Source organism: Lepus europaeus, chromosome 1, assembly GCF_033115175.1.
Source record: "Lepus europaeus isolate LE1 chromosome 1, mLepTim1.pri, whole genome shotgun sequence".
In the NCBI taxonomy this organism is placed as follows: domain Eukaryota; kingdom Metazoa; phylum Chordata; class Mammalia; order Lagomorpha; family Leporidae; genus Lepus; species Lepus europaeus.
The window spans coordinates 11,467,901-11,495,428 of NC_084827.1; the positions used below are offsets into that span (position 1 = coordinate 11,467,901).

Sequence of the window (27,528 nt, forward strand, 5' to 3'; positions counted from 1 at the left end):
CCATACTGACATCTTACATGAAAGTTTCCAAAATCAGCCCAAAAGATATTCTTCCATCGGCCAATGTTGAAGGAATGCATGTGTAAATATTTAATGCATCAAATCTGGAACTTTTGCTGATGTTCCTTGGTTAGAACTTGGTCACATGACCGCATTTGATTACAAAGGGAGGCTTGGAAATAAGGTCTACTGTGTCTCAGAAGAAGTGAAAGCAATGTTTTGGCAAATGACCACAAAGATCAAGGAGAGAAATTTGGATAATGCCAACTCTATGGATAAGGGGAAAGGAGGCAAACCAGAGAGTCACAGCAGCAGTCATGATAAAACCATAATGAACACCTGTTAATGTCTCATTATATTCCCAGAATTGAACCTTATGTACTTCACGTTGAAGCATCACTGTCATCCTTTGAGGGAGGTACAACTGTTTTTATATTTTACTGATGAGTTTTAAGGATATGAGAGAGGCCCTAGTTCATACAGCTAATATGTGGAAAGTAATGACTCTGAAGTTCATGTTTATTAACTTGTGAGAAACATAGGAAGAAAGCAAAATAGTTCATTTGTTTACTTTACCCTCGTTCTAGTACCATCCATGTTAAACATCCTTATGTAGACTTTAGCAGTCCCAAGATTCCCCTCACTTTTGACATTAGTTGCAAGTTCAAGAATCTGCAAGACTATGCTCAGGTTCAACAATTTACTAACAAGACTCGTAGAACTCACTGAAAGCGGTTATACTCACATGTATGGTCTATCACAGTCCTCTCCCAGTGGAGTGGCCGGCAGCAAACTAGTTTCCTCCAGCCGTAGTGTGACGATGCACACGACCTGTTGCTAGCCAGGGAAGTTTACCTGAGCCTTGGTGTCAAGAGTTTTCATCGAGGGTTAGTCATACACCAAAGTGGACTGCCTAGTGGGGTTCACCTTAGCCTCTTGCCCCTCTGGAGGTCAAGCTGATACCCTATGACCCAAGGCCCCCAAGTAAAGCAAACAGTCTTATCAGGTAGGACATTCCAGCTTCTGAGATTACTTTCTTGGAGCTGAGGGCAAAGGCTGCATCTATCTGTAGGTGAGTTTACTTCTTTACCTGATTTTGTTAAGCATTAGACAAGGCAGCTGTGCAAGACAAGGACGGATTCTAGGGAAAATGTAGTCTAGCAAAAAGGTTATACTCCATCTTTCTCTTGCATGCATCGTTTAAGGTTGCTTCTCTTTCTAAATTTAAAAGACTACCATGTCTTTATAGGCACCCATGCTTCTCACAATTTAATCCTTTGGAGTAGGATGTGTAGTAATGTTTCTTCATTCATTTGTTCAGTGGCTTTTAGTCTTTCATCTTTTTAGTTCTCAAAACTTATTAAGCATCTCAATTAACAGGTGCTAATTTAGGTAGGTGCTAGATGTTTGATGTTCTAATGGATCGTAGATTCTAGTATAAAATAATGAAATTAACAGAGATTGGATTAAGATGGTGGAGTAGGGAGGGAGGTTGCTGCTTGAGTCTAGAAGATAGTTTAAAAAAAGTGGAAAGAGTGCAGTCTCAGGGAAGAGTTAGGGAGAAAACAGCAGAGGAGGCTCTGCACAAATTGGAGGATCGCAGTGGATCTACGTGGAGGGTGAGAGCACACCCAGCTTAGGACTCTAGCAGCCAAAAGCCTCCACACCAGCGTTGGAGAGTGAGGTGAGACCACACTGCAGCAGCCTAAGCCACTGGTGAAAAAGCTTCAGCAAGAGCCTAGAGGGAATCTGGCTTGGAGCCTCATGGGGAGTAGTGTACCTGCCTGGGTGTGTCACCTCAGACACGCCAGCCACCCTGGAGCACTGAACAGAGCTCCCTGGCCACACCCACCACAGGCCTCTAGTAATTCCCTGAAAGCAGACACTCCACTAATCCACGCAGACATAATCCAAAGATAAAAGCCACCACAGAAAAAAATAAAAAACAAAAAACACACACGAAAAACAAGGAGTATCTCCACAAATTTTGAATAACAAATATGCCAATTCAAGAAACAAGAATAAGGAAGACAACATGACACTCCCAAAACCACACAACACTTCAATACTAGATTGTGAAGATGATGAGACTGAAGAAATGCCAGAAATAGAATTCAAAACATTGACTGTAGGATGACTTAGAAGTAATCAGAAGCAAATACATGAGCTAATGAAATCAATACATGACATGAAAGAAAATTTATCTCATGAAATTGAGTTCTTAAAGAGAAATCAAAATAAAATACTGGAAATGAAGAATTCAATAGAACAAATAAAAATATAGCGGAAAGCCTTAACAACAGATTCAGTGATGCAGAAGAGAGAATATCTGACTCAGAAGACAAAGCACAGGAAATTATACACCCAGACCAGATACAAGAAGAAGAAATCAGAAAATTGAAAAAAAAAAAAAAAAAAACCAGTGTTGGGATTCTACAGGGTACTATCAAACAACCCAATATATGGGTTCTAGGCATTCCTGAAGGCGTGGAGAGAAAGGATTAGAAGACCTTTTGGCCAGCACCGTGGGTCACTAGGCTAATCCTCTGCCTGCGGCACCGGCACCCTGGGTTCTAGTCCCAGTTGGGGTGCTGGATTCTGTCCCGCTTGCTCCTCTTCCAGTCCAGCTCTCTGCTGTGTCCTGGGAAGGCAGTGAAGGATGGCCCAAGTGCTTGGGCCCTGCACCTGCATTGGAGACCAGGAGGAAGCCTGGCACCTGGCTTCAGATCGGTGCAGCGCGCTGGCCGTAGCAGCCATTTGGGGGGTGAACCAATGGCAAAAAGGAAGACCTTTCTCTCTGTCTCTTTCTCTCTCACCTTTTTAGTGAAATAATAACAGAAAATTTTCCATTTTGGAGAAAGAAAGGGACATTCAAGTACAGGAAGTACATAGAACTCCTAATAGACATGACCAGAGAAGGTAATATAAAGGCCTTCCATGTCAAACAGAAACTGAAGGAATTTGTCACCACCCATCCAGAAGATGCTTCAGGATCTGCTACACACAAACACAAAAACATGATCAAAACTAAGAAGAAGGTAAAGGAAGGAAGTCTCCCAGTAAAGTACAAAGGAAATCCAAAGTAAAAAATAGGAATATTTATGGAAAAATGGCAGGGCAAAGGTTACTTATCGATAGTCACCTTGAGTGTATATGGCCTTAACTCTCCAGTTAAAAGACACAGACTGACTGAATGGATTAAAAAACAAAACCCATTTATTTGCTGCCTACAAGAAACACATTTTACTAACAAACATGCATGCAGACTGAAAGTGAAAGGATGGTAAAACATATTCCATGCAAACAGAAATGAGAGCTGGTGTAGCCATCTTAATATCAGACAAAATAGGCTTTAGCCTAAAAACTGTTAAAAGAGACAAAGAAGGAGACTGTGTAATGTTTAAGAAATCAATTCAACAGGAAGATGTAACTATTTTTAAAAAAATATTTATTTTTATTTATGTGAAAGAGTTAGAGAGAGAGGTAGAGCCAGAGAGAGAGAGAGGTCTTCCATCTGCTAGTTCACTCCCCAAATGACCACAAAACAGCCAGAGCTGAGCTGATACAAAGCCAGGAGCCATAAGCTTCTTCCGGGTCTCCCAAATGGGAGCAGGGGCCCAAGGGGTTGGGTCATCTCTACTGCTTTCCCAGGCCATAGCAGAGAGCTGGATCAGAAGTGGAGTGGCCGGGACTCGAACTGGCTCCCATATGGGATGCCAGGCCTGCAGGCCAGGGCTTTAACCCACTGTACCACAGAACCAGCCCAGGAAGATGTAACTATTATAAATGTATATGCACCTAATTACAAGGCACCTGGCTATTTAATAGAAATATTAAGGGATATAAAGGGAGACATAGACTCAAATATAATAATAATGAGGGATTCCAATACCCCACTTGCAGCAATGGACAGATCAACCAGACAGAAACTTAGCAAAGAAACAACAGATGTAATTGACACTATAGACCAAATGAACCTAACATATCTACAGGATTCACATCCTACAGTTGCAGAACACACATTCTTTTTACCAGTGCATGGAACCTTCTCTAGGATTGACCACATGTAAGGCCATAAAGCAAGTCTCAGCAAATTCAAAAAAATCAAAATCATACCATGCATCTTCTTGGATCATAATGCAATGAAGCTGGAAATCAGCAACTCAGGAATCTCTAGAACATATGCAAACACTTGGAGACTTAATAACATGCTCCTGGGCCGGCACCGTGGCTCACTTGGCTAATCCTCCACCTGTGGTGCTGGCATCCCACATGGGTGCTGGGTTCTAGTCCCAGTTGCTCCTGCTCCAGTCCAGCTCTCTGTTGTGGCACAGGAGGGCAGTGGAGGATGGCCCAAGTGCTTGAGCCCCTGCACCTGCATAGAGACCAGGAAGGAGCTCCTGGATCCTGGCTTCAGATAGGTGCAGCGCCGGCCATAGCGGCTATTTGGGGAGTGAACCAACGGAAGGAAGACCTTTCTCTCTGTCTCTCTCTCTCACTGTCTAGATATATCTGTCAAATAAATAAAAATTTAAAAAAATGTTCCTGAATGAACAGTGGGTCATAGAAGAAATCAAAATAGAAATGTAAAAATTTCTGAAAACAAGTGGAGATGACAATACAACATATCAAAACTTATAGGATACAGCAAAAACAGTGTTAAGAGGAAAGTTTATAGCAATTGTGCCTACATCAAGAAATTGGAAATGCAACAAATAAATGAGCTATTGATACAACTCAAGGATCTAGAAAAACAACAGTAAAACAAACCCAAAACTAATAGGAGAAAAGAAATCATTAAAATTAGAGAAAAATCAATAAAATTAAAACAAAAAAAGCAATACAGAAGATCGGCAAAATGAAGAGTTGTTTTTTTTGGAAAAATAAACAAAATTGACACACTATTGGCCCAAGGAACCAAAAAAAAAAAAAAAAAGGAGAGGAAGACCCAAATCAATAAAATTATAGATGAAAAAGGAAATGTAACAATAGACACCACAGAAATAAACAGAATCATCAGAAATTACTACGAAGAGCTGTATGCCAACGAACTGGCAGCCTAGAAAAAATGGATAGATTCCTGGACATATACAACCCACCTAAATTGAGCCACGAAGACACAAAAAACCTAAACAGACCCATAACCAATAAGGAAATTAAGTCAGTAATAAAGACTATCCCAACAAAGAAAAGCCCAGGACTGGATGGCTTCACTGCTGAATTCTACAGGACATTTAAAGAAGAACTAACTCCAGTTCTTCTCAAGTTATTCAAAACAATTGAAAGGGAGGGATTCTCCCAAATTCTTTCTATGAAGCCAGCATCACCTTAATTCCTAAACTTGGAAAAGACGTAACAGAGAAAGAGAACTACAGTCCCAATTTCTCTGATGAGCATAGACACAAAAATCCTGAACAAAATTCTGGCCAATTGAATCCAACAACACATCAGAAAGATCATCCACCCAGACCAAGTGAGATTTATCCCTGGTATGCAAGGATGGTTCAACATTCACAAATCAATGTGATACACCACATTAACAAACTGGAGAAGAAAAACCATATGATTATCTCAGTAGATGCAGAGAAAGCATTTGATAAAATATAACACCCTTTCATGATAAAAACTCTAAGCAATTGGGTATAGAGGGAACATTCTTCAACTCAATCAAGGCAATTTATGACAAACCTATGGCCAGCATCCTATTGAAGAGGGAGAAGTTGGAAGCATTCCCACTGAGAACTGGAACCAGACAAGGAGTCTACTCTTACCATTGCTTTTCAATATAATCCTGGAAGTTTTTGCCAGAGCCATTAGTCAAGAACCAAAATCAAAGGGATTCAAGTTGGGAAACAGGAAATCAAACTATCCCTATTTGCAGATGACATGATTCTATATACAGGGGGTCCAAAAAACTCCACCAAGAGACTATTGGAGCTCTTCTATTAGTAAAATAGCAGGATATAAAATCAATACACAAAATTCAACAGCCTTTGTATATGCAGACAATGCTCCATCTGAGAAAGAACTTATAAGATCAATCTCATTCACAGTAGTTACAAAAAAAATCAAATACCTTGGACGAAATTTAACCAAGAATGTCAAAGATCTCTATGATGAGAATTACAAAATATTAAATAAAAAATGGAAGATAAAAAAATGGAAAACTCTTCCATGTTCATGGATTGGAGGAATCAATATCATCAGGATGTCCTTTCTTCCAAAAGCAATGTACAAACTCAATGCAAAACCAATAAAAATACCAAAGACATTCTTCTCAGATCTAGAAAAAAATGATGCTGAAATTCATATGGAAACATAGAGAGCCCGAATAGCTAAAGCAATCTTATACAACAAAAACAAAGCCAGAGGCATCACCAGTATGGTACTGATAGAAGAACAGATGGAAAGGCCAATGGAGCAGAACAGAAATGCCATCTACAACCAATTTACATTTGACCAAGGAGCTAAAACCAATTCCTATAGTGTGGACAGTCTCTTCAACAAATGGTGCTGGGAAAACCATATTCCTACATGAAGAAATATGAAGCAGGACCCCTACCTTATATCTTACACAAAAATCCATTCAAAATGGATTAAAGACCTAAATCTACAACCTAATATCATCAGATTATTAGAGAATGTTGGAGATACCCTGCAAAACATTGGCACAAGCAAAGAGTTCTTGGAAAAAACCCAGAGGCACAGGCAGTTAAAGCCAAAATGAACAAATAGGATTATATCAAATTGGGAAGCTTCTGTACTGCAAAAGAAACACTCAGGAATGTGAAGAGGCAACCAACAGAATGAGAGAAATTATTTGCAAACAATGCAACTGATAAAGGATTAAAACCAGACTATATAAAGAGATCAAGAAACTGCACAACAACAAAACAAACAACCTAGTTAAGAAATGGGAAAAGGACTTAAATAGACATTTTCCAAAAGAGGAAATCCAAATGGCTAACAGACACATGAAAAAAGGTTCAGGATCACGAGCCATCAGGGATATGCACATCAAAACCACAATAATGTTTCACCTCACCTCAGTCCTTGGACGCCTGCACCCATGTGGGAGACTGGAAGAAGCTCCTGACTCCTGACTGCAGATCAGCTCAGCTCCGGTCATTGCAGCCATTTGTGGAGTGAACCAGTGGATGGAAGACCTCTCTCTCTCTCTGTCTCTGTCTCTCTCTCCCTCTCTCTATAAATCTGCCTTTCAAATAAATAAAATAAATCTTAATAATAAGATGAGCTGATAAATGGGTATGAGAAAGAGAGTGACTCTTCTCTGTGTCAAGAATGACTCCAAAGTTTTTAGTCTATACATTAGGGATGGAAATACTATTTATTGGAACTTAAGGGAGAAGATTGGAATAAGACAAGATTTAGGGAGGAAATCCAGAGTTCAGTTTTGGGATGCTCATATATTCTTTTGTTTTTTTGACAGGCAGAGTGGACAGTGAGAGAGAGACAGAGAGAAAGGTCTTCCTTTTGCCGTTGGTTCACCCTCCAATGGCCGCCGCGGCTGGCGCGCTGCAGCCGGCGCCCCGTGCTGATCCGATGGCAGGAGCCAGGTGCTTCTCCTGGTCTCCCATGGGGTGCAGGGCCTAAGAACTTGGGCCATCCTCCACTGCACTCCCTGGCCACAGCAGAGAGCTGGCCTGGAAGAGGGGCAACCGGGACAGGATCGGTGCCCCGACCGGGACTAGAACCCTGTGTGCCGGTGCCGCAAGGTGGAGAATTAGCCTAGTGAGCTGCGGCGCCGGCCGCTCATTATATATTCTAAGCAGGGACTTAACTGCTGTGCCAAACACCCAACCTCTCCTCCTCTTGGTAACCATTTGTCTCCACCAGGCATTTGAGATGTTTCTAGTTTTTTATTGTGACCTGGTTTATAATAAATAAATCTCTAAGGAATAGGATTTAGCCTCGTGGTTAAGATTGTGATTTAGATGTTGTGTCCTGCACTGGAGCACCTTGGTTTGATTCCCAGCAAGTAATTGGATCCTAACGCCCACATAGGAGGCTTGGATTAAGTTTATGGCTCCCAGCTTCAGCCCACACCCAGCCTTAGCCACTGAAAGTATTTGGGAATGACTCAGAGGTTGGGAACACTTTTTGACTGGCTCTGTCTCTCTGCTTCTGTGTCTCTACAATAAATACATAAGTAAATTTTAAAAAAAAGAAGCAAACCTTTTAATGTGTATAGTTTCTTCTTCTATTAGAACTATTCCTTAGGCTGCATTCTACTTTAAGTGCATGAACATTTTATTTTACTCTATTGCTTCTTTAAATTCTTGTGCATTTTGTTTACTTTTTCATTATCCTTAAGATCTATATGGTTAACCTTAACCTACTCATTATGTACCAGGATACTTCAAAATTTCATGGAAAAACAGGGGTCAGCATTGTGGCATACTGGGTAAAGCCACTGCCTGCTTTTTGTCCTGGCTGCTCCACTTCAGATCCAGCTCCCTGCTAATGGCCTGGGAAAAGAAGAGGAAGATGGTCCAAGTAATTGGGCTCTTGCCACCCATGTGGGAGACCCAGATGAAGCTCCTGGCTCCTGGCTTTGGCCTGGTGCAGCCTTGGCCATTGTGGCTATCTGGGGTGTGATCCAGGGCTGGAAGCTCTTTCTCTCTATGTCTCTCCCTGCCTTTCTGTAACTCTGACTTTCAAATAAATAAATAAATCTTCAAAAATTTTTCATGGAAAAGCAGAATTAAAAGATAAGTTTAATTTTGTGCTTGTTGCTTGCAAACTCCTGACTCCCTGGGTCTTGCCTGCTCCTGCCTGCCTTCCTTCCTGGCCTGCCTAGGTTGGTGTTTATTCATCTCTTCTGGCGTTTACCCACTGAGACTCTTTACACTTCACTTTCTAAAACAGTTGACAGTATTTTTACTGTGGTGGGGTTTCCCTAGTATCTGCTACTGTTATTGTATGTTTAACTTCCTTTTCTTCTGGTAGATTTTACTCCATGGACAATACCCTCATGGGTGGTACCAGTGGTAAGGAAAATTTGTTGAATGAATTAAAGAATAATAATGTGAAAAAGAGGCTTTTATATAATTGGCTGTAAGTTGAAATTGGATGATTTTCTAGTAGCAGGATATTTTAGACTCTGAGGATAGATTTCTTCAGGGAACCTTGGAAATATGTGTCTTGTTGTCTTATTTTTAAATATTGTCTTCATCCAACACTATTTAAAAACTTAGGGTGCAAACCTACCATTACTTTTCTCTTTCCTCTGTTGTTGTTCCACAAGCTTATGAGGTGTTGAATGCAAACTGCTACCAGGAACAAATAAATGCCAGTGGAGAAGAACGCCTTCGGCTTGGGAGGGAGGGTGATGATCCTTGTCAGTGCTGCTTCCCTGTTAGGAGCAGTCTTCAGGAGTGTGTGACATGTGCGACGCGTCCTCACCTCAGCATCTCCTTGGGCACTGCTTGAACTCTTAACACCCTGTCCCCTGGTCCCTGCAGCTCTCCTCTTCACACCTCCCTTGGGCTGTCCTGGGACTTGGCCTCACTTTCCTTAGAGAGTAACTGTGCACTTGGATCCCATGTCACAATATACTCTTAGTACTCTTTCTTGGAAATTGTGACTGTAGACCCTGAAAGGAAAATGTGTTCTCTTTGAATCTGAAGACATATATTTATTTTAAATAATGGATAACACTTGTTGTTTTCCCCAGCAAATGCCCTTTGGTGTGTATTTCTGCTTCGCTGGGCTAAACTGTGAGATTCAGAAGGCTGGTGTGTGGATGCCTCTGGACTGGGTTGTAATACACATGGCTTATGTGGAAGATGGGTTTCTGAATTGCTTGGCTGTTCTACAGAACTCCTCATTAAAGTCAGCCCCTGTATTTGTCTGGTCAGGTTGTAATAATGAAATACCATGGACTGGGCAGCTTAAATGGTAGATATTTACCTCTCACTGCTTTGGAGGCTGGGAGGGTCAGAGTGCCAGCAAATTCGGTTCCTGGTAAGAGCTCTGTTCCTGGCTTCTAGACAACAGCTTTCTTGCTTTGAGCTCATGTGATTTTTCCTTGGTGGGTGCAGATGGATTGAGATCACTCTAAGTCTCTCTTGCCAGGGGACTAATCCTATCATGAGGGTTCTGCTGCCATGACCTAATCACCTCCCAAAGGCACAAGCTCCTCACAGCATCACACAGGGGTCGCATTTCAATATATGAATTCTGCAGAGGACACAGTTCAGCCTATAGCATCTCCTTTGTAAAAATGCCAATCCATCCATGCATTGCTTCTCATAAATAAGAGAATAAGATGTTGTTGTAAGACCTGTGGACATAGTCTTTATCCTTTATAGTTAATTTGGTACAAAGCTTTCCCTAATAGCTGAGAGCCCATTTTAAGCAAATGAGCAAATGAGCCCATTTTAAGCAAATGAGCTAAATGTATAAATCTTCTACACATCCATCCTTTCCAAGGTGGTGTATTAGAAGAATGGATATTGAATTCTGTTGATGATCCTGATCAAAGATGAGTGCTTACCCGCTCTTCCCAATGAAACGCCACGTATTTCTGGGCAGTGGGATTGTTGCTCACTGTGTGTCACACATCAGGGCAGCTCTGTTTGCGATCACAGGCATGTGAGTAGTTTCAGAAGCAGTAAAATTATTCATTTTGAGAAATTTGAATGAAGGCCTTACTGAATTAGACAAATGTTTGGGTTAGTAGAAATTTGTTTTGTGTTGAGTTCAACTTACTAAGTTTTCAAGAAGTCTCGGGCCTTCAAAGAATAATTTACTCATTACTATTGGAAACGTGTTTTGAAACAGTCTTGATTTAAAGTACCCTAACATATCATCCTCCTTTTTAATTTTTTAAAAAAATTTATTGTATTTATTTGAAAGGTAGAGTGACAGAGAAAACAGAGATCTTCTATCTGCTGGTGCTCTCCCCAAATGGCTGCAATGGCCAGGGCTGCTCCAGGTGGAAGCTAAGAGCTCAGAATTCCATCCAGGTCTCCTGCTTGGGTGGCAGGGATACAAACACTTGGACCATCTTCTGCTGCTTTCCCAGGTGTATTAGCAGGGAGCTGGATCAGAAGTGGAGCAGCTGGGATTCGAACTGTGCCTCTGCTATGAGATGGCAGCGTCACAAGCAGCAGCTTAACCTGCTGAGCCACACCACAGGCCCCCATCCCGCTTTTTGGTTAACTCTTTGAGTAAAGACAAATTTTAATAGAATTTGAGCCTCAGTTGTCTAGAATTTGCGGTGTTCGGCCTGGATAAATAAGATTTTATGCTGAACCATTTAGAGGTGTTTTTTCTCTTTGCTGATATATGTTCAAAGATGATGACATCCATAGATGAAGCTGCTATAAACCTAATGTCTACTTTAGTTATTCTCCATCAGCCTTTCCAAATACCTTTGTGTGTTTCTTTAATTTTGGTAGAATCAACTCGAACCATACTCTGGGGGGTCAAGAAGTGTTTACACTTCTTAGGTTCACAAACTTTCTCTCATTCCAAGCAGAAGTTTGAAAGCTTCTCCTTGTATCCCTGGAAAGAAAACTGAAGCCAGGTGGGTCTTTTCCTTGCAGGAGAATGCCGTGAATGGAGAGCACCTGTGGCTGGAGACCAACGTCTCAGGAGACCTCTGCTACCTGGGGGAGGAGAACTGCCAAGTCCGATTTGCAGTGAGTGTGTCCTCTAGCTCTGGGCCTCTGGGTCTGAAGGCAGAGGGGGCCACTATGCCTGCATTTCCACAGTGGGGTTCGAAAGAGCCTGTCCTTGTGAGATGGAAAACTTCCCAGATGTTTTTAAAGTTTACAGAGGGAGTTTATTGTAGAGTTTTCAGGTTGTCAGTTTGCATGGTTTTGGGATTTGCTTGTGCAAACCACACCTTGAATACTGATGCCCAGGGTAGGTGTGTGTAGGTGTGTGTGTGTGTGTAGGTGTGTGTGTGTGTAGGAGGGAGCTTCTGCTTATGAAGACAGCCTGTGCATGAAGGAAGGGCGTGGGGAGATCTGTTTTTAGGGCATGGCTGTGGCAATGGGTGATACTGGGGGTGCAGGTGGGTTATAGGGTGAAGACGCTTGTGCTGGCAGTGGGCATGGATGTCTTCTGGGAAGGATATAAATTAGCAATAGTTGGGTAGTTTGGAAACCTTTTGCTTTGTATGTTTTGCTTTGTGTTCCTGTTTGCAGAATCTGTTTATGTTCAATGAAGAAGGCATCGTTGCCAGGCAGTAAGTAAAGTTGAGAAAGTGAAATATTTGTGTAGTTTGAAGCTTCAAACTATTGGTCCAAAAGAGAGCAATGGGAAGCTTAGAATAGTAAAGAAGAAAGAAAAGATATATGCCTACTTATTGGGGAAATGATGTCATCATTTACAGAATACATAAAAAATTTGTTATATGAAAGATAGATTCAGGACAAAAGGTAGGTTTTTGAAATCGCAAGTAAATATATTTGTATTAATAGCAAATAAGGAAGAAACTGAGTTTCTGTCAAAGTCTACAGGAAAATACATCTAGCCCCCAAGACTTTGAACAGGCCGCCTGAAAGAGTCCCAGAATCAAGAGCCTCTACATTGCTTCAGCTGTTTTGGCCTCCAGTTTGTGGACTTTGTTTGGAAAACCTTTGAGAATCTGGGGAAGAGCAGAGTTTGTCTGAGTGAAGTTAGGAATATTCAGCATCAGGGCATTGCCCAGATGAGTGAGCTCTGGATTTGAAGTCAAGAAACCTGGGTTTGAACTCAGGGTTGGCACTCATGGTGTGACATTCAGAACTCAGATTCTTGGGTGTTGACCTCCTTCTAGGTAGAAAAATAAAGTAGGATTAAATGATTTTAATTTTTGCGTCTAACACAGATCTGTAATTAATCGTTTGAATTTCTCCTAATCTTGTTTTAAATTGAATTGATTCAAATAACAGCATTTCAACTTTATGCATATGTATTTTTAATTAAAGCATAATTGCATGGAATTTGATTAAATTAACTAAATCCATGAGAAGCTCAGCTGTTTGGGCTAAAATGCTATAAATAATGAATTAACATTTGGGTCTTAGTTAATTGCATAAACACTGGTCTTGGGATATCAGATAATTTAAAATGGAAAACATGAAAGCCACTCTTACTTAGATGTACACTTTTGGGCAATTGCTGCTGATCCTGCAAACAACGGATGGGCGATGATCTGTTACAGAGTTTTGCCTTATCTTCAAATTGCTCTCTTTGATCCTTTTCTGATCCTTTTTTGAGTTAATTATAGCTTTATCTCTGTAAACAAATATATAAATAGACACGTACATCCTCCTTAAACCTGTATTGGTAAATACCATGCTACCCCCTAACCTGTTGTTACTTGGTCATTCTTATCTAAAGGTCAGGAAAAAGAGAGTAAAGGAAATTTTAGGTGTCAGTGGGAGGAAACAGAGCTGTGAGGTTTCTCGGTGTCTTTCTGAACCTTCCTCATAATTTCATCCCAGGGTCTTGGTCCTATTAACACATCCGAGAAAGCATCTGCAAAGGAAAGAGTTCTCCCCACAAAACGTGGTGACCGAAGAAGCAATAAATCCCTGATGAAGTGGAAGACCTGGTTGTGTTTCCTTCCTCTGAGTCCCCTTGGGCTCCATTTCTTCACCTGTAAAGTTGGGGGAAGGTTGTGTTGAGGATCTGGTGAGATGATGCATGGACAGGACTGATGTGGCCCAGTGACAAACATAGTGAGTTGAAACAAAATAAAGCCACATCACAAGGAAAAAGGACAATTTGCAGAAGAACTACCCATTCCCAATATGTATGTGAAAAATATAAACAAAGGCACTCAAATTAAATGGCCGTGAGGAGTGGATATCATGTGCCTATAAAATCAGCGAAGATTTATGAAATAGCAGTACTTACTGCTGATTGGTTTAGGTGAAAATGGGCAGTCCTGTTATCAGTTGGCAGGCGTGTTAGTTGATACACTTCACAAAATTGCCAGTGTGTACTAATGCATTAAAAGGTTCCGGTTCTCTCTCCCCAGCTCATATCATGAAGACGGTGCCATCTTTGGGCATTGCACTTTGGGAGAGACATTGGTAAGCAGCAGAGTGCCCAAGTCGGTTCTGGGTACAGAACCTTATTGAAAAAGAACAGTTAAATAGCATGGGTTATTGAGTGTTAAGTAGGGACAGTAGGGAGATGTCTCCCACTGTTTGAAGGGCTGATATGAAGGACAGGGAAGTGACTTGCTATGACAGTTGTTGGGAAGGTGGAACTGAGTCACAGAGAATCCCCTCACTCTCAATGGCTCTAACTCTGCTGTAGATAAGCCTCTCCCGAGAAGCTGTGAGCAACACAAATTATGGTTTCTGACCTTGTTCTGAATGCTGACTCAGTAGGCCTGGAGTGGAATTCAGGCATCTGCTTATTAAGAGCACCTCAGGGGCCGGCACCGTGGCGCAGTAGGTTAATCCTCCACCTGCGGCGCCAGCATCCCATATGGGTGCCAGGTTCTAGTCCCTGCTGCTCCTCTTCTGATCCAGCTCTCTGCTATGGCCCGGGAAGGCAGTGGAGGATGGTCCAAGTCGTTGGGCCCTGCACCCACATGGGAGACCAGGAGGAAGCTCCTGGCTTTGGATTGGCGCAGCTCCAGCTGTTGCGGCCATTTGGGGAGTGAACCAGCGGAGGGAGGACCTTTCTCTCTGTCTCTCCCTCTCACTGTCTGTAACTCTCCTCTCAAATAAATAAAATAAAACTTTTTTTTTTTTTTTTTTTTTACAAAAAGAGCACCTCAGATAATTCTAGTGCAGGTGGCTCACAGACCTCACTTTAAAAATGCTGCATGATAAGAAAATATTTTATTTTTTAAAGTGATTTATTTTCTTTATTTGCAAGATGGAGTGACAGAGAGGGAGGGAGATACAGAGAAAGAAAGAGATTTTCCATCCATTGGTTCACTCCTCAATGGCCACAATGAGTATAGCTAGGTCAGGCTGAAGCCAGGAGCCTGGAACTCCCTCCAGGTCTCCCTCATGGGTCCAGGGGCCTAGATATTTTAGTCAGCTTCCTCTGCTTTCCCAGGTGCATTGTAGGGAACTGGATCGGAAGCAGAGCAGCCAGGACTTGAGCCATGCTAAGGGATGCTGGCTTTGTAGGCAATGGCTCAACCTGCTGCACCACATCCTGGCCCCAAGAAAGGACTTTAACAACCGGAATACAAGGGCAACAGGCACAAAGAGATGAGCGCAAAGGCAGAGTTCATGGATAACTTCAGTGACCACCTCTCAGAGATGCTGAGAGGCAGGATACAAAGCTGGTCCAGACAAGAGGTCAGAAGAGGAAATCTCTGTGCGAGTTGCCAGTTTAAATGTTCCATTTTCAGCTTTCTTAGACTTGAACAACAGGTGTGTAGGAAGAAAACAAACACATGCATTTATAATTTGTGTATTTTTCCCCATTGCCATTAATGAACCACCTTTGAAGAAAAGCTTATTTGTTGGTTGGTGCTGGGACCAAATGACCATAACCAGGAAGTACCTGCAAGCTTCCTTTTTTTTTTTTTTTTTTTTTTTTTTTTTTTTTGACAGGCAGAGTGGATAGTGAGAGAGAGAGACAGAGAGAAAGGTCTTCCTTTTTGCCGTTGGTTCACCCTCCAATGGCCGCCGCGGCTGGTGTGCTGCAGCTGGCGTGTCGCGCTGATCCAAAGCCAGGAGCCAGGTGCTTCTCCTGATCTCCTATGGGGTATAGGGCCCAAGCACTTGGGTCATCCTCCACTACCTGCAGGCTTCTAAGCAAAGTATAAGCAATGTGCTAAAGGAAGGGGCATCAGCCACCCAAGGTGTGCCTTTTACTCCTTACCCCATTTTAGCAAAGAGAAAGCCATGAATAGAAGTTAAAAGAAGGAAGAAGTCAAGGTGGGCTGAAGTAGACAGAGGTGGCTTCCTGGAAATGGGGCTGAGCTCGGTCTTGAAAGATGGGTAAGATTTATAGAACTGGAGCTGCAAAAGAAGACCGTTTCAGGCAGGGAGAGGAAGAGGAGCAAACTCGGAGGCAGGAGCAAGCTCTTAGAAGGGAGGTGGCAGTTGTGAGACAGGCATGACCACACCAAAAGCCAGGTGTCAGAGAAGAGTGGAAACAGGGGTGGATGGGCTGGGGCCTGTGCCTGCGTTTTCTGAGCTGAAGCTCAGAGTGCGTGTTATAAATGTGAGTGCACTGAGGAAGTATGACCGTGTAACAGGTTGTCTAAACCAAGCCGATTTTGTGAGTGAAAGTGGTTGTGTTGGTAACAAGATGGCAGAGCCGGTAAGTCTCTGCTTAGGGAACCCACATCCTATGTTAGAGTGCCTTGTTTTGAATCCCAGTTACTCTGCTTCTGATCTATCGTTTGCTAATGAACATCTTGGGAAGCAATGGGTAATGGCTTAAGTACTTGGGCTCCTGCCACCGGTATGGAATAGCCAGATTGAATTCTGGGTCCGTGACTTTTTGTCTGGTCTAGTTCTGGCTGTTGTAGGCATTGGGGGAGCAAACCAACAGATAGAAGACCATTGATTGTCTCTGTCTGTCTTGCTTTCTTGCTCTGCCTTTCAAATAAAAATGAAAATAAATAAATAACAATTAAAAAGTGCGATATTATAACTTTAGGGGTAAACCAGAGCTGCCTCAGGGGTACTGAGATAGTCATTCTAACTTATGGAGAACTTGGAGCTTCTATTTGAAACTGAAACCAGGGTATCCTGCTATGATGTGGTTCATGTCTGGGGGCTGATATTGGAAGGTACTGAAAGCAAGGCAGCGACTTCAAGGGACCTTAGTACAATTGCAGGAGACCTCAATCCGAAGTCTCTGGGGCTCAATCACATGATCTTTAAAATCTTTCTTCTTCTATGTTTCTCTGTGACAACAGTTAGTACTCTGGAATATCTATGGGCAGACACTTGATGAGATTAAATTCACTCCCACATTAGCAGCGGTTTCTAAATTAGTCACTGTTTCTTTTTCTGGTCTAGAGAGGAGAAAGGGATGCAGGAGTAATGAAATTAGAGCAGAAGGGTCACTTTCCACAGCCTGATCATAGAGGGAAAACCTGAAATAAAGTCCAACTAGGAACGCTCTCATTTGGTGACATGTATTTTGATGTCCACATCTTCGTTCGTTTATCCTGACAATGTTTATGGGCTGAGTATGCAGCACCAGGAAGCTTCAGCCAGGGCTGGGAGTGATGGCTGACCAATAAGTGGCAATCTCAACATTTAGTGCATATGCTGTTATGGAACTGTTCTCAAGGATGGTGATAGGTTATGCAAAGATGTTCAGCCAAATATTTATACCCAGAGGAGTTACCCCTCTAGTAACCTATAGAGTCCAAAGAAGTACACACCTATTTTTATACTTGAAAGAAACTTGTCTACATCCATATTTAGATTTCGACAGTAGGCCTGGTCACATGGACCTGGATAGATCCCGAAGGACAGCAGGAAGAGAATAGCCACGGTGTTGGCCTCGGTTTGAAATCTGCTACGTAATTTCTGTATGAGTTAACTTGCACAGATCATTGCACCTCCTGCCTCAGTTTCCTGGTTTGAAGTACCACTTTTAAGATAGACCTCAGGGGCCAGTATTGCGGGATAGCGGGTTATGCTGCTGCCTGCAGCACCTTGAATCCCTGCTGCTCCACTTCCAAGCCTGCTCTCTACTAATGCACCTGGGAAAGCAGCAGAAGATGGCCCAGGTGCTTGGGCCCCTGCACCCATGTGGGAGACCCAGAAGAAGCTCCTGGCTCCTGGCTTCAGCCTGGCTCAGCCCCAGCTGTTGCAGCTGTTTGGAGAGTAAACCAGTGGATTGAAGACCTCCCTCTGTACTTCCCCTCTCTCTGTAGCTCTACCTTTCAAATAAATGTCTTTTTTTTTTTAAAAAAAAAAAAGATGGACCTCAGTGGGCTTATTTCTGAGTGAGCTTTATAGTCACTTATTACAATTTTTAATTTTTAAAAAAGATATTTATCTATTTATTTGGCAGTCAGAGTGGCAGAGAAAGGGAGGCAGAAACAGGAGAGAGCTCTTCCATCTGTTGGTTCACTTCCCAAGTGGCCACAGCAGCCAGCACTGGGCCAGGCCAAAGTCAGGAGCCAGGAACTCCATCCAGTTCTCCAATGTCAGTGGCATGAGCCACATACTTGGTAAATCATCCATTGTGTTCCCAGGCACACAGTGGGTAGTTGGATCAGAAACAGAGCAGATGGGACTCCAACTGGCACTCTGTTATGGGATGCTAGCATTGCAAGGGTGGCTTAACCCACTTGCCACAACACCAGCCTCTTAATTTTATTTATTTTTGTTTTTTTCCTTCAATTTGCTTGATTCTATTTCATGTTTTTTAAACAGATTTATTTATTTATTTAACAGGCAGAATCACAAAGAAAGGGGGAGACAGAGAGAGAGAGAGATCTTCAAAATGCTGGTTCACTCCCCAAATGGCCAGTACCTAAGCCAGGAGCCCAGAACTCCATCCTGTCTCCCACATGGGTGCAGGGTCGCAAACACCTAGGCCATCTTCTTCTGCTTTCCAAGATGCATTAGCAAGGAGCTGGATTGGACGTGGGGCAATTCTGACTCAAGCAGGCACTTACATGGGATACCAGGTCACAGGTGGTAGCTTAACCTGCTGTGTCACAATGCTAGCTCCGATCCTGTTTTTAAAGTGTTGGTTCCCAGTCTGGAGCTTCGACATCAGGGTCTCTAGTGAGTGGGACAGGGTATGAATTGGTTGGAGCAAAAATCATTCTGCAGATGATTGTGTGCACTGTCAGGGTAGACAGCCATTGATCAGTTTCATAAGGAGTGTCAGAACCAAAGGAGAAGGCCTCATCCTCACACCTGGCAGATAGCAGCTGTTAGGAGGAAAATTGTGCACTCCACAAACATACGCTGGAGTCCTCTGCACGGGACCTCAGAATGTGACCTTATTTGGAAGTAGGGTTGTTGCAGATGTAATTAGTTAGATGAGGTCATCCTGGAGTAGAGTGAGCCCTAATCCAATATGACAAGTGCCCTTATAAGAAGAGGGGAGGACACAGAACTACATACACAAAGGTGGCCTGGGATACTGGGAGCAGAGGCTGGAGTGATGCGGCTACAAGCTGAGAAACACCAGTGATTCCTGACTATCATTCGAAGCTCGGGGAAAGGCATGGAATAGATTCTTCTTCAGAGGCCTCAGAAGGGTGTTCAACCCTTGATTTTGGACTTTTGGTGTTTACCACTGTGAGACAATACTTTTCTGTGGTTTTAAGCAACTCAGCTATGGTACTTCATTAGGGCAGCACTACAAACCTAATATAGTAGCCATTCTGTTAGGCAAGATACCTTATCTGGCCATGCAGAGACCTACTCCATTGTGAGACTCACAGCTGCCCACTCACACGCACAAAATCAGTCTCTAGGATTTGGGTTGAGAGGAGAGTGGTTGCAGACAGGCAAATAGGTGTCAGAGCCGAGAGCTGCAGAGAAGAGAGTAGGTAGATGCTTCAGTGCGTGAGAGAGCGCGTAGGTTGGGTAAGAGGAAAAAAGGAACTGTCAGACATCAGAATGCTGTTTCCAAATTTATCTCCTCTATTTTTAAATGTGCTTATGTCATTTTCTTATTGTGGGTAGGCTAATAGGTACTGTTTTACTTTTGCTATTGTTTTGTTCATGTTTTTGCATTTATCTTTGCATTATGGGTAATGTTTGGGAAAAATGACCAACCCCACCCATAACACCTGACCTGGATTCTAACGTGTCTTCCTCTGCTGAAGTTTGATTGAGGAAGGAAATTAACTGCACTAGAGAAGGCAGGTGATATGAAGGTCGACAGAGTGGGGATTGAGAGCTGCGCAGGTTAGAGGCAAAAAGACCTGGGTAAAAAGACCAAGCTGAGCCCTGATCAGATCTAACTCTTAAAATTATTAGAAGGATCAAATTTACTACAATCTGCATATTCTGTCCTGTTTCTTTATGTTTCTGCTTATGGTTCATTATCATTAAGTTGAACAAGGTAGTTAGTTTAGACTTTGTAACAATGTCTTTTTGTAAAATTTATTTTGGTGTGATTCTATCTAACCCCAGCACTGAGACTTTTCTACCTACACCTGCCACTAGGTCACAGTGGTAGTGGTGGTGGGGCAACAGAGTGTGACAAACCAGAGCAACTCCTTCTGGAAAACAGGTCACAGGCTGTGTCTTCTTGCTGGCAGATTGGAGGCCTCATTATTGCCTGCAGTGGGGTGTCATAACACGGTGATGCTGGCCACAGCCTTGGGTTCTAGAAGAAATATGTAAGAAGCATCCAAACACAGCACCTCTCTGCCCTGTTGGAAGGAAATTTTCAGTTTCCTGCTGTTCAAAAGTGAAAATGACTCTGAACCTGTCTCCACCCTGGATGTTCATCTCAGGAAGATGGGAGCACCAGGCAGCAGCATGTGGGGATGCTAGTTCATATGCACCTGTGTGATGTGGGTGGGAAGATGAGAGAGAATCAGAGCCCAGCATGCACTGCTGGGGACTCTGCCCATCTGTGTCTTCAGGCCTGGCAGGTGTATACCACGGAGAGCCAACACTGGATTCAGAACGCACCAAGATCTGCCTGCGTGTTGCTGCTGTTCTGTCCGCCTCAAAGTGCTGGTTGTCCAGCATGGCAGATTGATGATGCACACCCCAGATGGCAGATTGGCGGTGCTGGGTGCAGGCTGTCAGAGGGAGCTGTGTGTGGCAGAGCCAGTTTTGAGTTGTTTGGGTGCCAGCCTGAAGACAACACAGCCAGGGAGCTGCCAAGGCCACTGTCTGCCAGAGGCCTCTCCCACCATTAGGATATTGAGGATCTAATGCATCAAGATGACTCAGGGAAGGCATCGCCGTCAACAGAGTTGGTTTAATAAAAGAATTTCCATGAACAGCCTCTCCGCTACTGACTTCCTAGCTGGTAGAAATCAGTGGAGGAAGCGGGTGGGATCTCCCCTGGGTGGAGGTGATGCTGCCCTTTGTGTCTGGCCAGATGGTTGGGCATTTTCAGGAGGCCCTCCGTGTGCACACTGAGAACTGTGTCTGGCACAGGATAGGCCTTCAGGCAATGTTAGCCATTGTTACTATGGCAACTATCACAATGGCTGCTATAACTGCTATTGTTGATACAGAGGTTTGTCTATGTATTGCAGGAGGATGTGATACTAATCCTGCCGCTTCACACAATAGATAGTGATAAACTATGTGAGATGTGAAGGCCAGGGTTTGGGAGGATTCTTTCTCTTCTAGGTGACTGGGGTTCAATAGTACAAGTGTCTATTTGCACAGTCCATTTTCCCCAAAGCCATATTCTGGAGAACACTAAACTCATATAAAAATAATATGGGCTATTATTCATTAAAAGGGGCTTGGGATCATAAGTTTTGAAAGCATTGATGCCTTTGATATACTAGAGAGCTTATGAAGCTCAAATAAGGGTACACAGAGTATAGGAGCTCTTTTTTTTTTTTGAGGGGAGGATAGGTATGTGGAACCCACTCTTTCCTCCACAGAGCAGCCTTTGCCGTCTCCAGGATCTCAGGATTTAGTGAACTATTTGAGAAATGCTCACACAATGCCTTGTGGTTCTATGAGGACTCATACACATCCCTGATCCATGACAGCTCAGTGGGTGTTCATGGCAGGGGGGTCACGTCCATCAAAAGGTAAAGGAAAGAAAAGTCACACTGCCCTCCACAGCTATCTGACTTTCTCATCTATGTGCCGTCTGTTGACCTTAAACTGACCTTGCATTAAGCCAAAATGTGTCTTATTTTATCCTTGCTGTTTGAGCCTCTGAGCGCAATTATCATCTTTTCTGCAAAGACACATTTCTATTGAGGCTGCATTTGTGTGTTTGTATGTGGGCATGTGTTTGTGTGAAGTGACTGATATTGTATGGTCCTGTAACTTAATAATAAAAACAATTTGCATCCAATTCAGCATAGGGTTTGCATGTCACCTGAGCAATGCCCACAAGAATACAAATACTTTCCAGTGCCAGGGACCCAGAGCAGCAGATTTTTTTTAAAAAAAGATTTATTTATGTGAAAGTCAGAGTTACTCGGAGAGAGAAGGAGAGGCACAGAGAGAGAGAGAGAGAGAGAGAGAAAGGTCTTCCATCCACTGGTTCACTCCCTAAATGGCTGCAATGCACAATGGCTGGAGCTGCACCATTCCGAAGCCAGGAGCCAGGGGCTTCCTCCAGGTCTCCCCCATGGGTGCAGGGGCCCAAGGACTTGGGCCATCTTCTACTCAGAGCAGCAGATTTTTAAAAAAAAAATTTTAAACTTTTATTTAGTAAATATAAATTTCCAAAGTAAAGTTTATGGATTACAATGGCTTTCCCCCCCCCATAACTTCCCTCCCACCCACAACCCTCCCATCTCCCGCTCCCTCTCCCATTCCATTCACATCAAGATTCATTTTCAATTATCTTTATATACAGAAGATCGATTTAGTATATATTAAGTAAAGATTTCAACAGTTTGCACCCACACAGAACATAAAGTGTAAAATACTGTTTCTGTACTAGTTTAGTTTAGCATTAATTCACATTGAAAAACACGTTAAGGACAGAGATCCTACATGAGGAGTAAGTACACAGTGACTCCTGTTGTTGACTTAACAATTTGACACTCTTGTTTATGGCATCAGTAATCTCCCTAGGCTCTAGTCATGAGTTGCCAAGGCTATGGAAGCCCTTAGAGTTTGCTGACTTCGATCTTATTTAGATTAGGTCAGAGTCAAAGTGGAAGTTCTCTCCTCCCTTCAGAGAAAGGTACCTCCTTCTTTGATGGCCCATTCTTTCTACTGGGATCTCACTCGCAGAGATCTTTCATTTAGGTCCTCTTTTTTTTTTTTTTTTTTTTTTTTCCAGAGTGTCTTGGCTTTCCATGCCTAAAATATTCTCATGGGCTCTTCAGCCATATCTGAATGCCTTAAGGGCTGATTCTGAGGCCAGAGTGCCAGAGCAGCAGATTTTAACCAACATTCCTATTGCTCAGAAATAGTAAATCTTGGATGAACCAGTATTTGCATTAGCAGTTACTACTAGCCCTCAAAGTTGGCAGTCTTTGTTTTCCAGAATTCCTCTGTTATCATTGTTGTTCCCTGCTTCATAGCCAAACAGATACAAATTTCAGAAGGTGATGCCTTAACAACACAAGGAAATGGAAAAGCTTGTTTTGATGTATTCATTTCAGAGAGGGTAGATGATGATGTGTGTGTGAGCTTTGGAATCAAGTGGACTGGCTTTGAATGCAGGCTCTGAGAGTTCCAGGCTTTGGGTTGTATGGTATTGGCCATTGTTATAATGTCTTTAAAGCCTAAATTTCACATATGTAAAATGTGGATGAAAGCTGATTCTTGTGGTTTTGGGAAAATTAAGTGGGATAATGCATACTTGATCATTAGTAGTTTAGCAAATCATGACCACTCAATAAATTAAATCTAGAAACTAGAATTAGCATTCTTGAATGAAAGTGGTTCTAAGGCACTGAACCCAAAAAGGCAACCCAGAGTGCTAGGTTAGGTGAGTCTTGCTACCTCTCTCACATTGGGGAAAACAGGATTGGTCTCATGAAGACAAACAACTAAGCTATCCCCTTGACTGTGCTCTTTCCCCTTCTCATAAGAACTTATAGTATATATCGCAATCTGTCAAATTCCAAAAGCTCATGTTTTTACCTGTCTGTCTTCACCGTAACTGTCTGTCTCATTTATTTTCCTGTCTGTCCCATCCATAACAGACCCATAACCATGACTAGAATACAAGCTTCATTTGCCCCAGGGATTCTGTGTATTTTATATTCTCTTATACAAACACTGGGAACAGGTGACTGCACTGAAAAAATATGCCCCCACAAGTTTTCATTCAATGGATGAATGAGATCAGTGGTATAAATGTTGATGAGAGAAAGTTGAGTATACATAGACACCTGTCACCAGAAAAATCCTGTCATTTGTTCTACTTTTAGAAGGCTTTTTTTTGTCATTTATTCATTTGAGAGGCAGAGAGATAGAAAGAGACAGAGAGACAGATGGAGAGAGATCTTCATCTGCTGGTTCACCCCCCAAATGCCTGTTACCACTGGACTAGACAGGACTGGAACCTGGGGCCAGGAAACCAGTCCAAGTCTCCCACATGCAGAGTAAGGTCCCAACTATCTGCAGTCACCCCCCAGCCCAAATTCTTCCTAATCAGGAAGCTGGAGCCAGGAGCTATAGCGAGACATTGAACCCAGGTATTCTGTGGTGGGATGTGGGTGTCTTAACTGCTAGGCTTGGCACCCACTCCAACCCTTCCATTTAATATCATTATACTTATAATGTTACAATGTGGAATGTATGAATTCCTGCCTTATTTGTAATGCCTTTGGAGGGATATTGACTGCTCACTACTGCAGATTATTATTATTATTATTTGGTTTTTTATTTTATTATTTTTTATTCCCTAGATGACCTCAACAATCAGAGCTGCCAGAACAAAGCCAGGATGTAGGAACTCCATCTGGTCTCCAAAGAGGGTGGCAGAGGCCAAGGAAGTTGGGCCATTACCTGCTGCCCTCCCAGACACATTAGCAGGAAGCTGGATCAGAAGCAGAGTAGCCAGGACTCAAACCAGCATGTGTACATGGGATTCCAGACATGTATGCCACAGCTTAACTGGCTGTGCCACAATGCCAACCCCTAATACAGATTATTGTAGGGGCTGGAGCTGTGGTTAGACAATGCCATTCCTTCTGTAGCCCCTTTCGTTTGGTTTACATGGACAACAGATACTTCTTAGTAACTTGGCACAGATGGTCATGGTATGCTTGCTGCTAGTCCATACTCATAGGGATCTTATGAGAACAGATCATATACAGCGATCTTCTCAAATGTCATGTTCCTTAACCTCATCAGTGTTGGCTCCCAAATCTACTACTAGCAAAGAAAATAAGCGAGAAGTAGTAAGTTCTAATAGAGAAAGATGGCTTTTGGTCAGAAAGAACGAGTTTCCTCCTAGCTTGTATTTCTTTAGCAATTTGCTCAGTGTCATAGGGTTTCAGTTGTCTTAGCTGTAAATTAGTGAATACTACTTATTTGATATGGCTGTCTTTATATACTGTGTGTGTCTAGTGCCCATAATATGTATCTCATACTGCCAGCCTTCTGGTTACTGTCTGTCTCCAGCAGTGCTCTACTCATTAGAAATGAGTGTAGGCGTGTGTGTGTCAGTGAAAAAAGCTGTACCAATTGCAGATAGTGTTGGGGAACCATATCTGGAATGCTGGTCTTCTTAAGCTAGATTTACTGGGAGACTTTGTCTGACTTATGTTACCAATGTCTTGGAATACAAGAAACAGCAGTGAGAGGATAGACAACTTACTGCAGCATGGCATAGTTTCTTACATGTTTCTAGTATGAAGGCAAATATCTCCAAATTATTGGTTAGAAATATAAAGCTGTAGTCTTCAAAAAACAATCCCATCTATTTCTACAACATAAACTGATAATGACAACATGTTAGCATTCCTGATACAAGTAAGATGGTGTATATGATGTTATCACACCTGCAAGGATTAAAAGGCAAAGCTTACTATTATCTGGTTTATGTTAAGCCTCAAAGCTCTGCCATGTCCATGATATACTACCTCTGAACTAGAGAAAGCCATTAAGATAATACTGAGACACCATGTCCTATTAACTTGTTTTCATCTTGACTTCTCTAATGTGTCCAATCCATCCTCACTCACATCTACCTTCTTGAAATTTGTGAATACATGCTTGTGGGTATAGGGCTCTCATTCTGTGGATTTCTATTTATTAGTGTCTGATTCTTGCTTATTTAATTAATTTGAAAGGCAGAGAGACAGAAAGGGAAGCAGACAGAGAGATCTTCCATCTGCTGGTACACTTTCCACATGCCCACAATAGCTGAAGCTGGGCCAGGCTGAAGCCAGGAGCCTAGAACTTATTTCAGGCCTCCCATGTTGCTAGCAGGGACCCAAGTACTTGGGCTATCACCAGCTACCTAGCAGGGATAGAAAGCAGAGCTGGGACTTGAACCAAAGCACTCTAGTATACCATGCAGATGTCCTTAGTAGCATCTTAGCCTCTGCATCAAAAACCTATGCCCCTTCTGAGTCTATATAATCATTTTTATATACAGTTTTTAGGTGTTTATTAGCACTTCAGTTAACGTACTATAAGCTGTATGGCGACTTTGAGCTGACATTGAAGACAGCGTACAGATCCAACAGGGAGCAGTCACAAAGCAGCTGGAAAAATCAGACAGGAAGATTGCTTATGAGAAACACTGAAACTAGTGACTGGCCATGACTAAGCTGACCAAAGGAAAGACAAAGTGGAAACAAAGGCTGACAGCAAGTTATGGAAATGAGAAGTGTCCACGGGTAAAAATGAGAGCCAGGAAGGAGAGTTAAACTTCTTTTTGAATCCATCCTGGCCTTGAAGAAGGAGGTAGAAGGAATGGCTGAGCGGCACAGTGGTCAGTGAAGGGCATGGTGAGCATCGCACTGCTCAGCTGTCTCTGGGCATTCACGGTTAGCACCATTTCTTGTGCCGACTGGTACACACCAGACCGTTCACCATACTGCTCATGAAGAACAGCCACAGTTTATTCCTGTGTCCCCTAATTTTGTGCAGATATACAAAAGCTCGTAGTGGTATGCTAGGCAACCACTTTAGTTCCAAGATGTAGACTTCTAAGATTCACATGTGCTTTTTTCCCATAAAACAGTCCTATGCTGTTTAATGATGGAGACATGTTCTGAGAAACGCCTTGTTAGGCCACTTTGTCACCATGTGAGCATCAGAGAGTGTATTTACGCATTCTGAAATATAGATCCTGCTGCACACTCAGGCTATGTGGTAGGTACCATGGTATATGAGTGCGCTCCAGTGTTGACTAAAGATATCATTATGTAGCATATCACTATACCAATTACTTTTTGCTCATTAAAAAATTATTAAATCTACTAATACTAAAAAAGAATTAAATCCCCAAATGCTCACAACAGCCAGAGATGATATAGGCCCAAGCCTAGAGCCAGGAACTTCATCCAGGTCTCCCATGTGGGTGGCAGAAACCCAAGTACTTGGGCCATCATCTGCTGCTTTCCAAGGCTCATTAACAGGAACCTGGTTTGGAAGCAGAGTGACTGAGACTCGAACTGGCACACTGATATAGGATGCAGGTGTCCTAAGTCTGGCTTAACCTGCTGTGCGACAATGCCTTTTATTTTATGAGTTTTAATGTTTATTTATTTATCTGTTGCAGAGCAACAGGTAGAGAGGCAGACTGAGGCAGATCGTCCATTCACTAGTTCCCTGTCCAAATGCCCACTGCAGCCAGGGCTGAGCCAGGACGAAGTTGAGCATCTAGAATTCCTCCCAAGTCTCCCACATGGCTGATGGAGGCCCAAGCACTTGAGCCATCATTTGGTGCCTCCCAGGATGCATCAGCAGGAAGCTAGGACAGAATTGGAACAGTTGGGACTGCACCTAGCACTCTGACATGGAT

At 42.7% G+C, this 27,528-nt stretch overlaps 1 protein-coding gene across 2 annotated transcripts in view; it reads left to right on the forward strand.

Annotated features, from left to right (window-relative positions):
* The window catches only part of DGKI (diacylglycerol kinase iota), a 499,667-nt gene that overhangs the window by 185,572 nt on the left and 286,567 nt on the right, over positions 1–27,528 (forward strand). For both annotated transcript variants that reach the window (XM_062198081.1, XM_062198090.1), the window contains exon 3: positions 11,574–11,669. In XM_062198081.1, the coding sequence (XP_062054065.1) occupies positions 11,574–11,669 (96 nt within the window). The remainder of the gene's footprint in view (positions 1–11,573; positions 11,670–27,528) is intronic.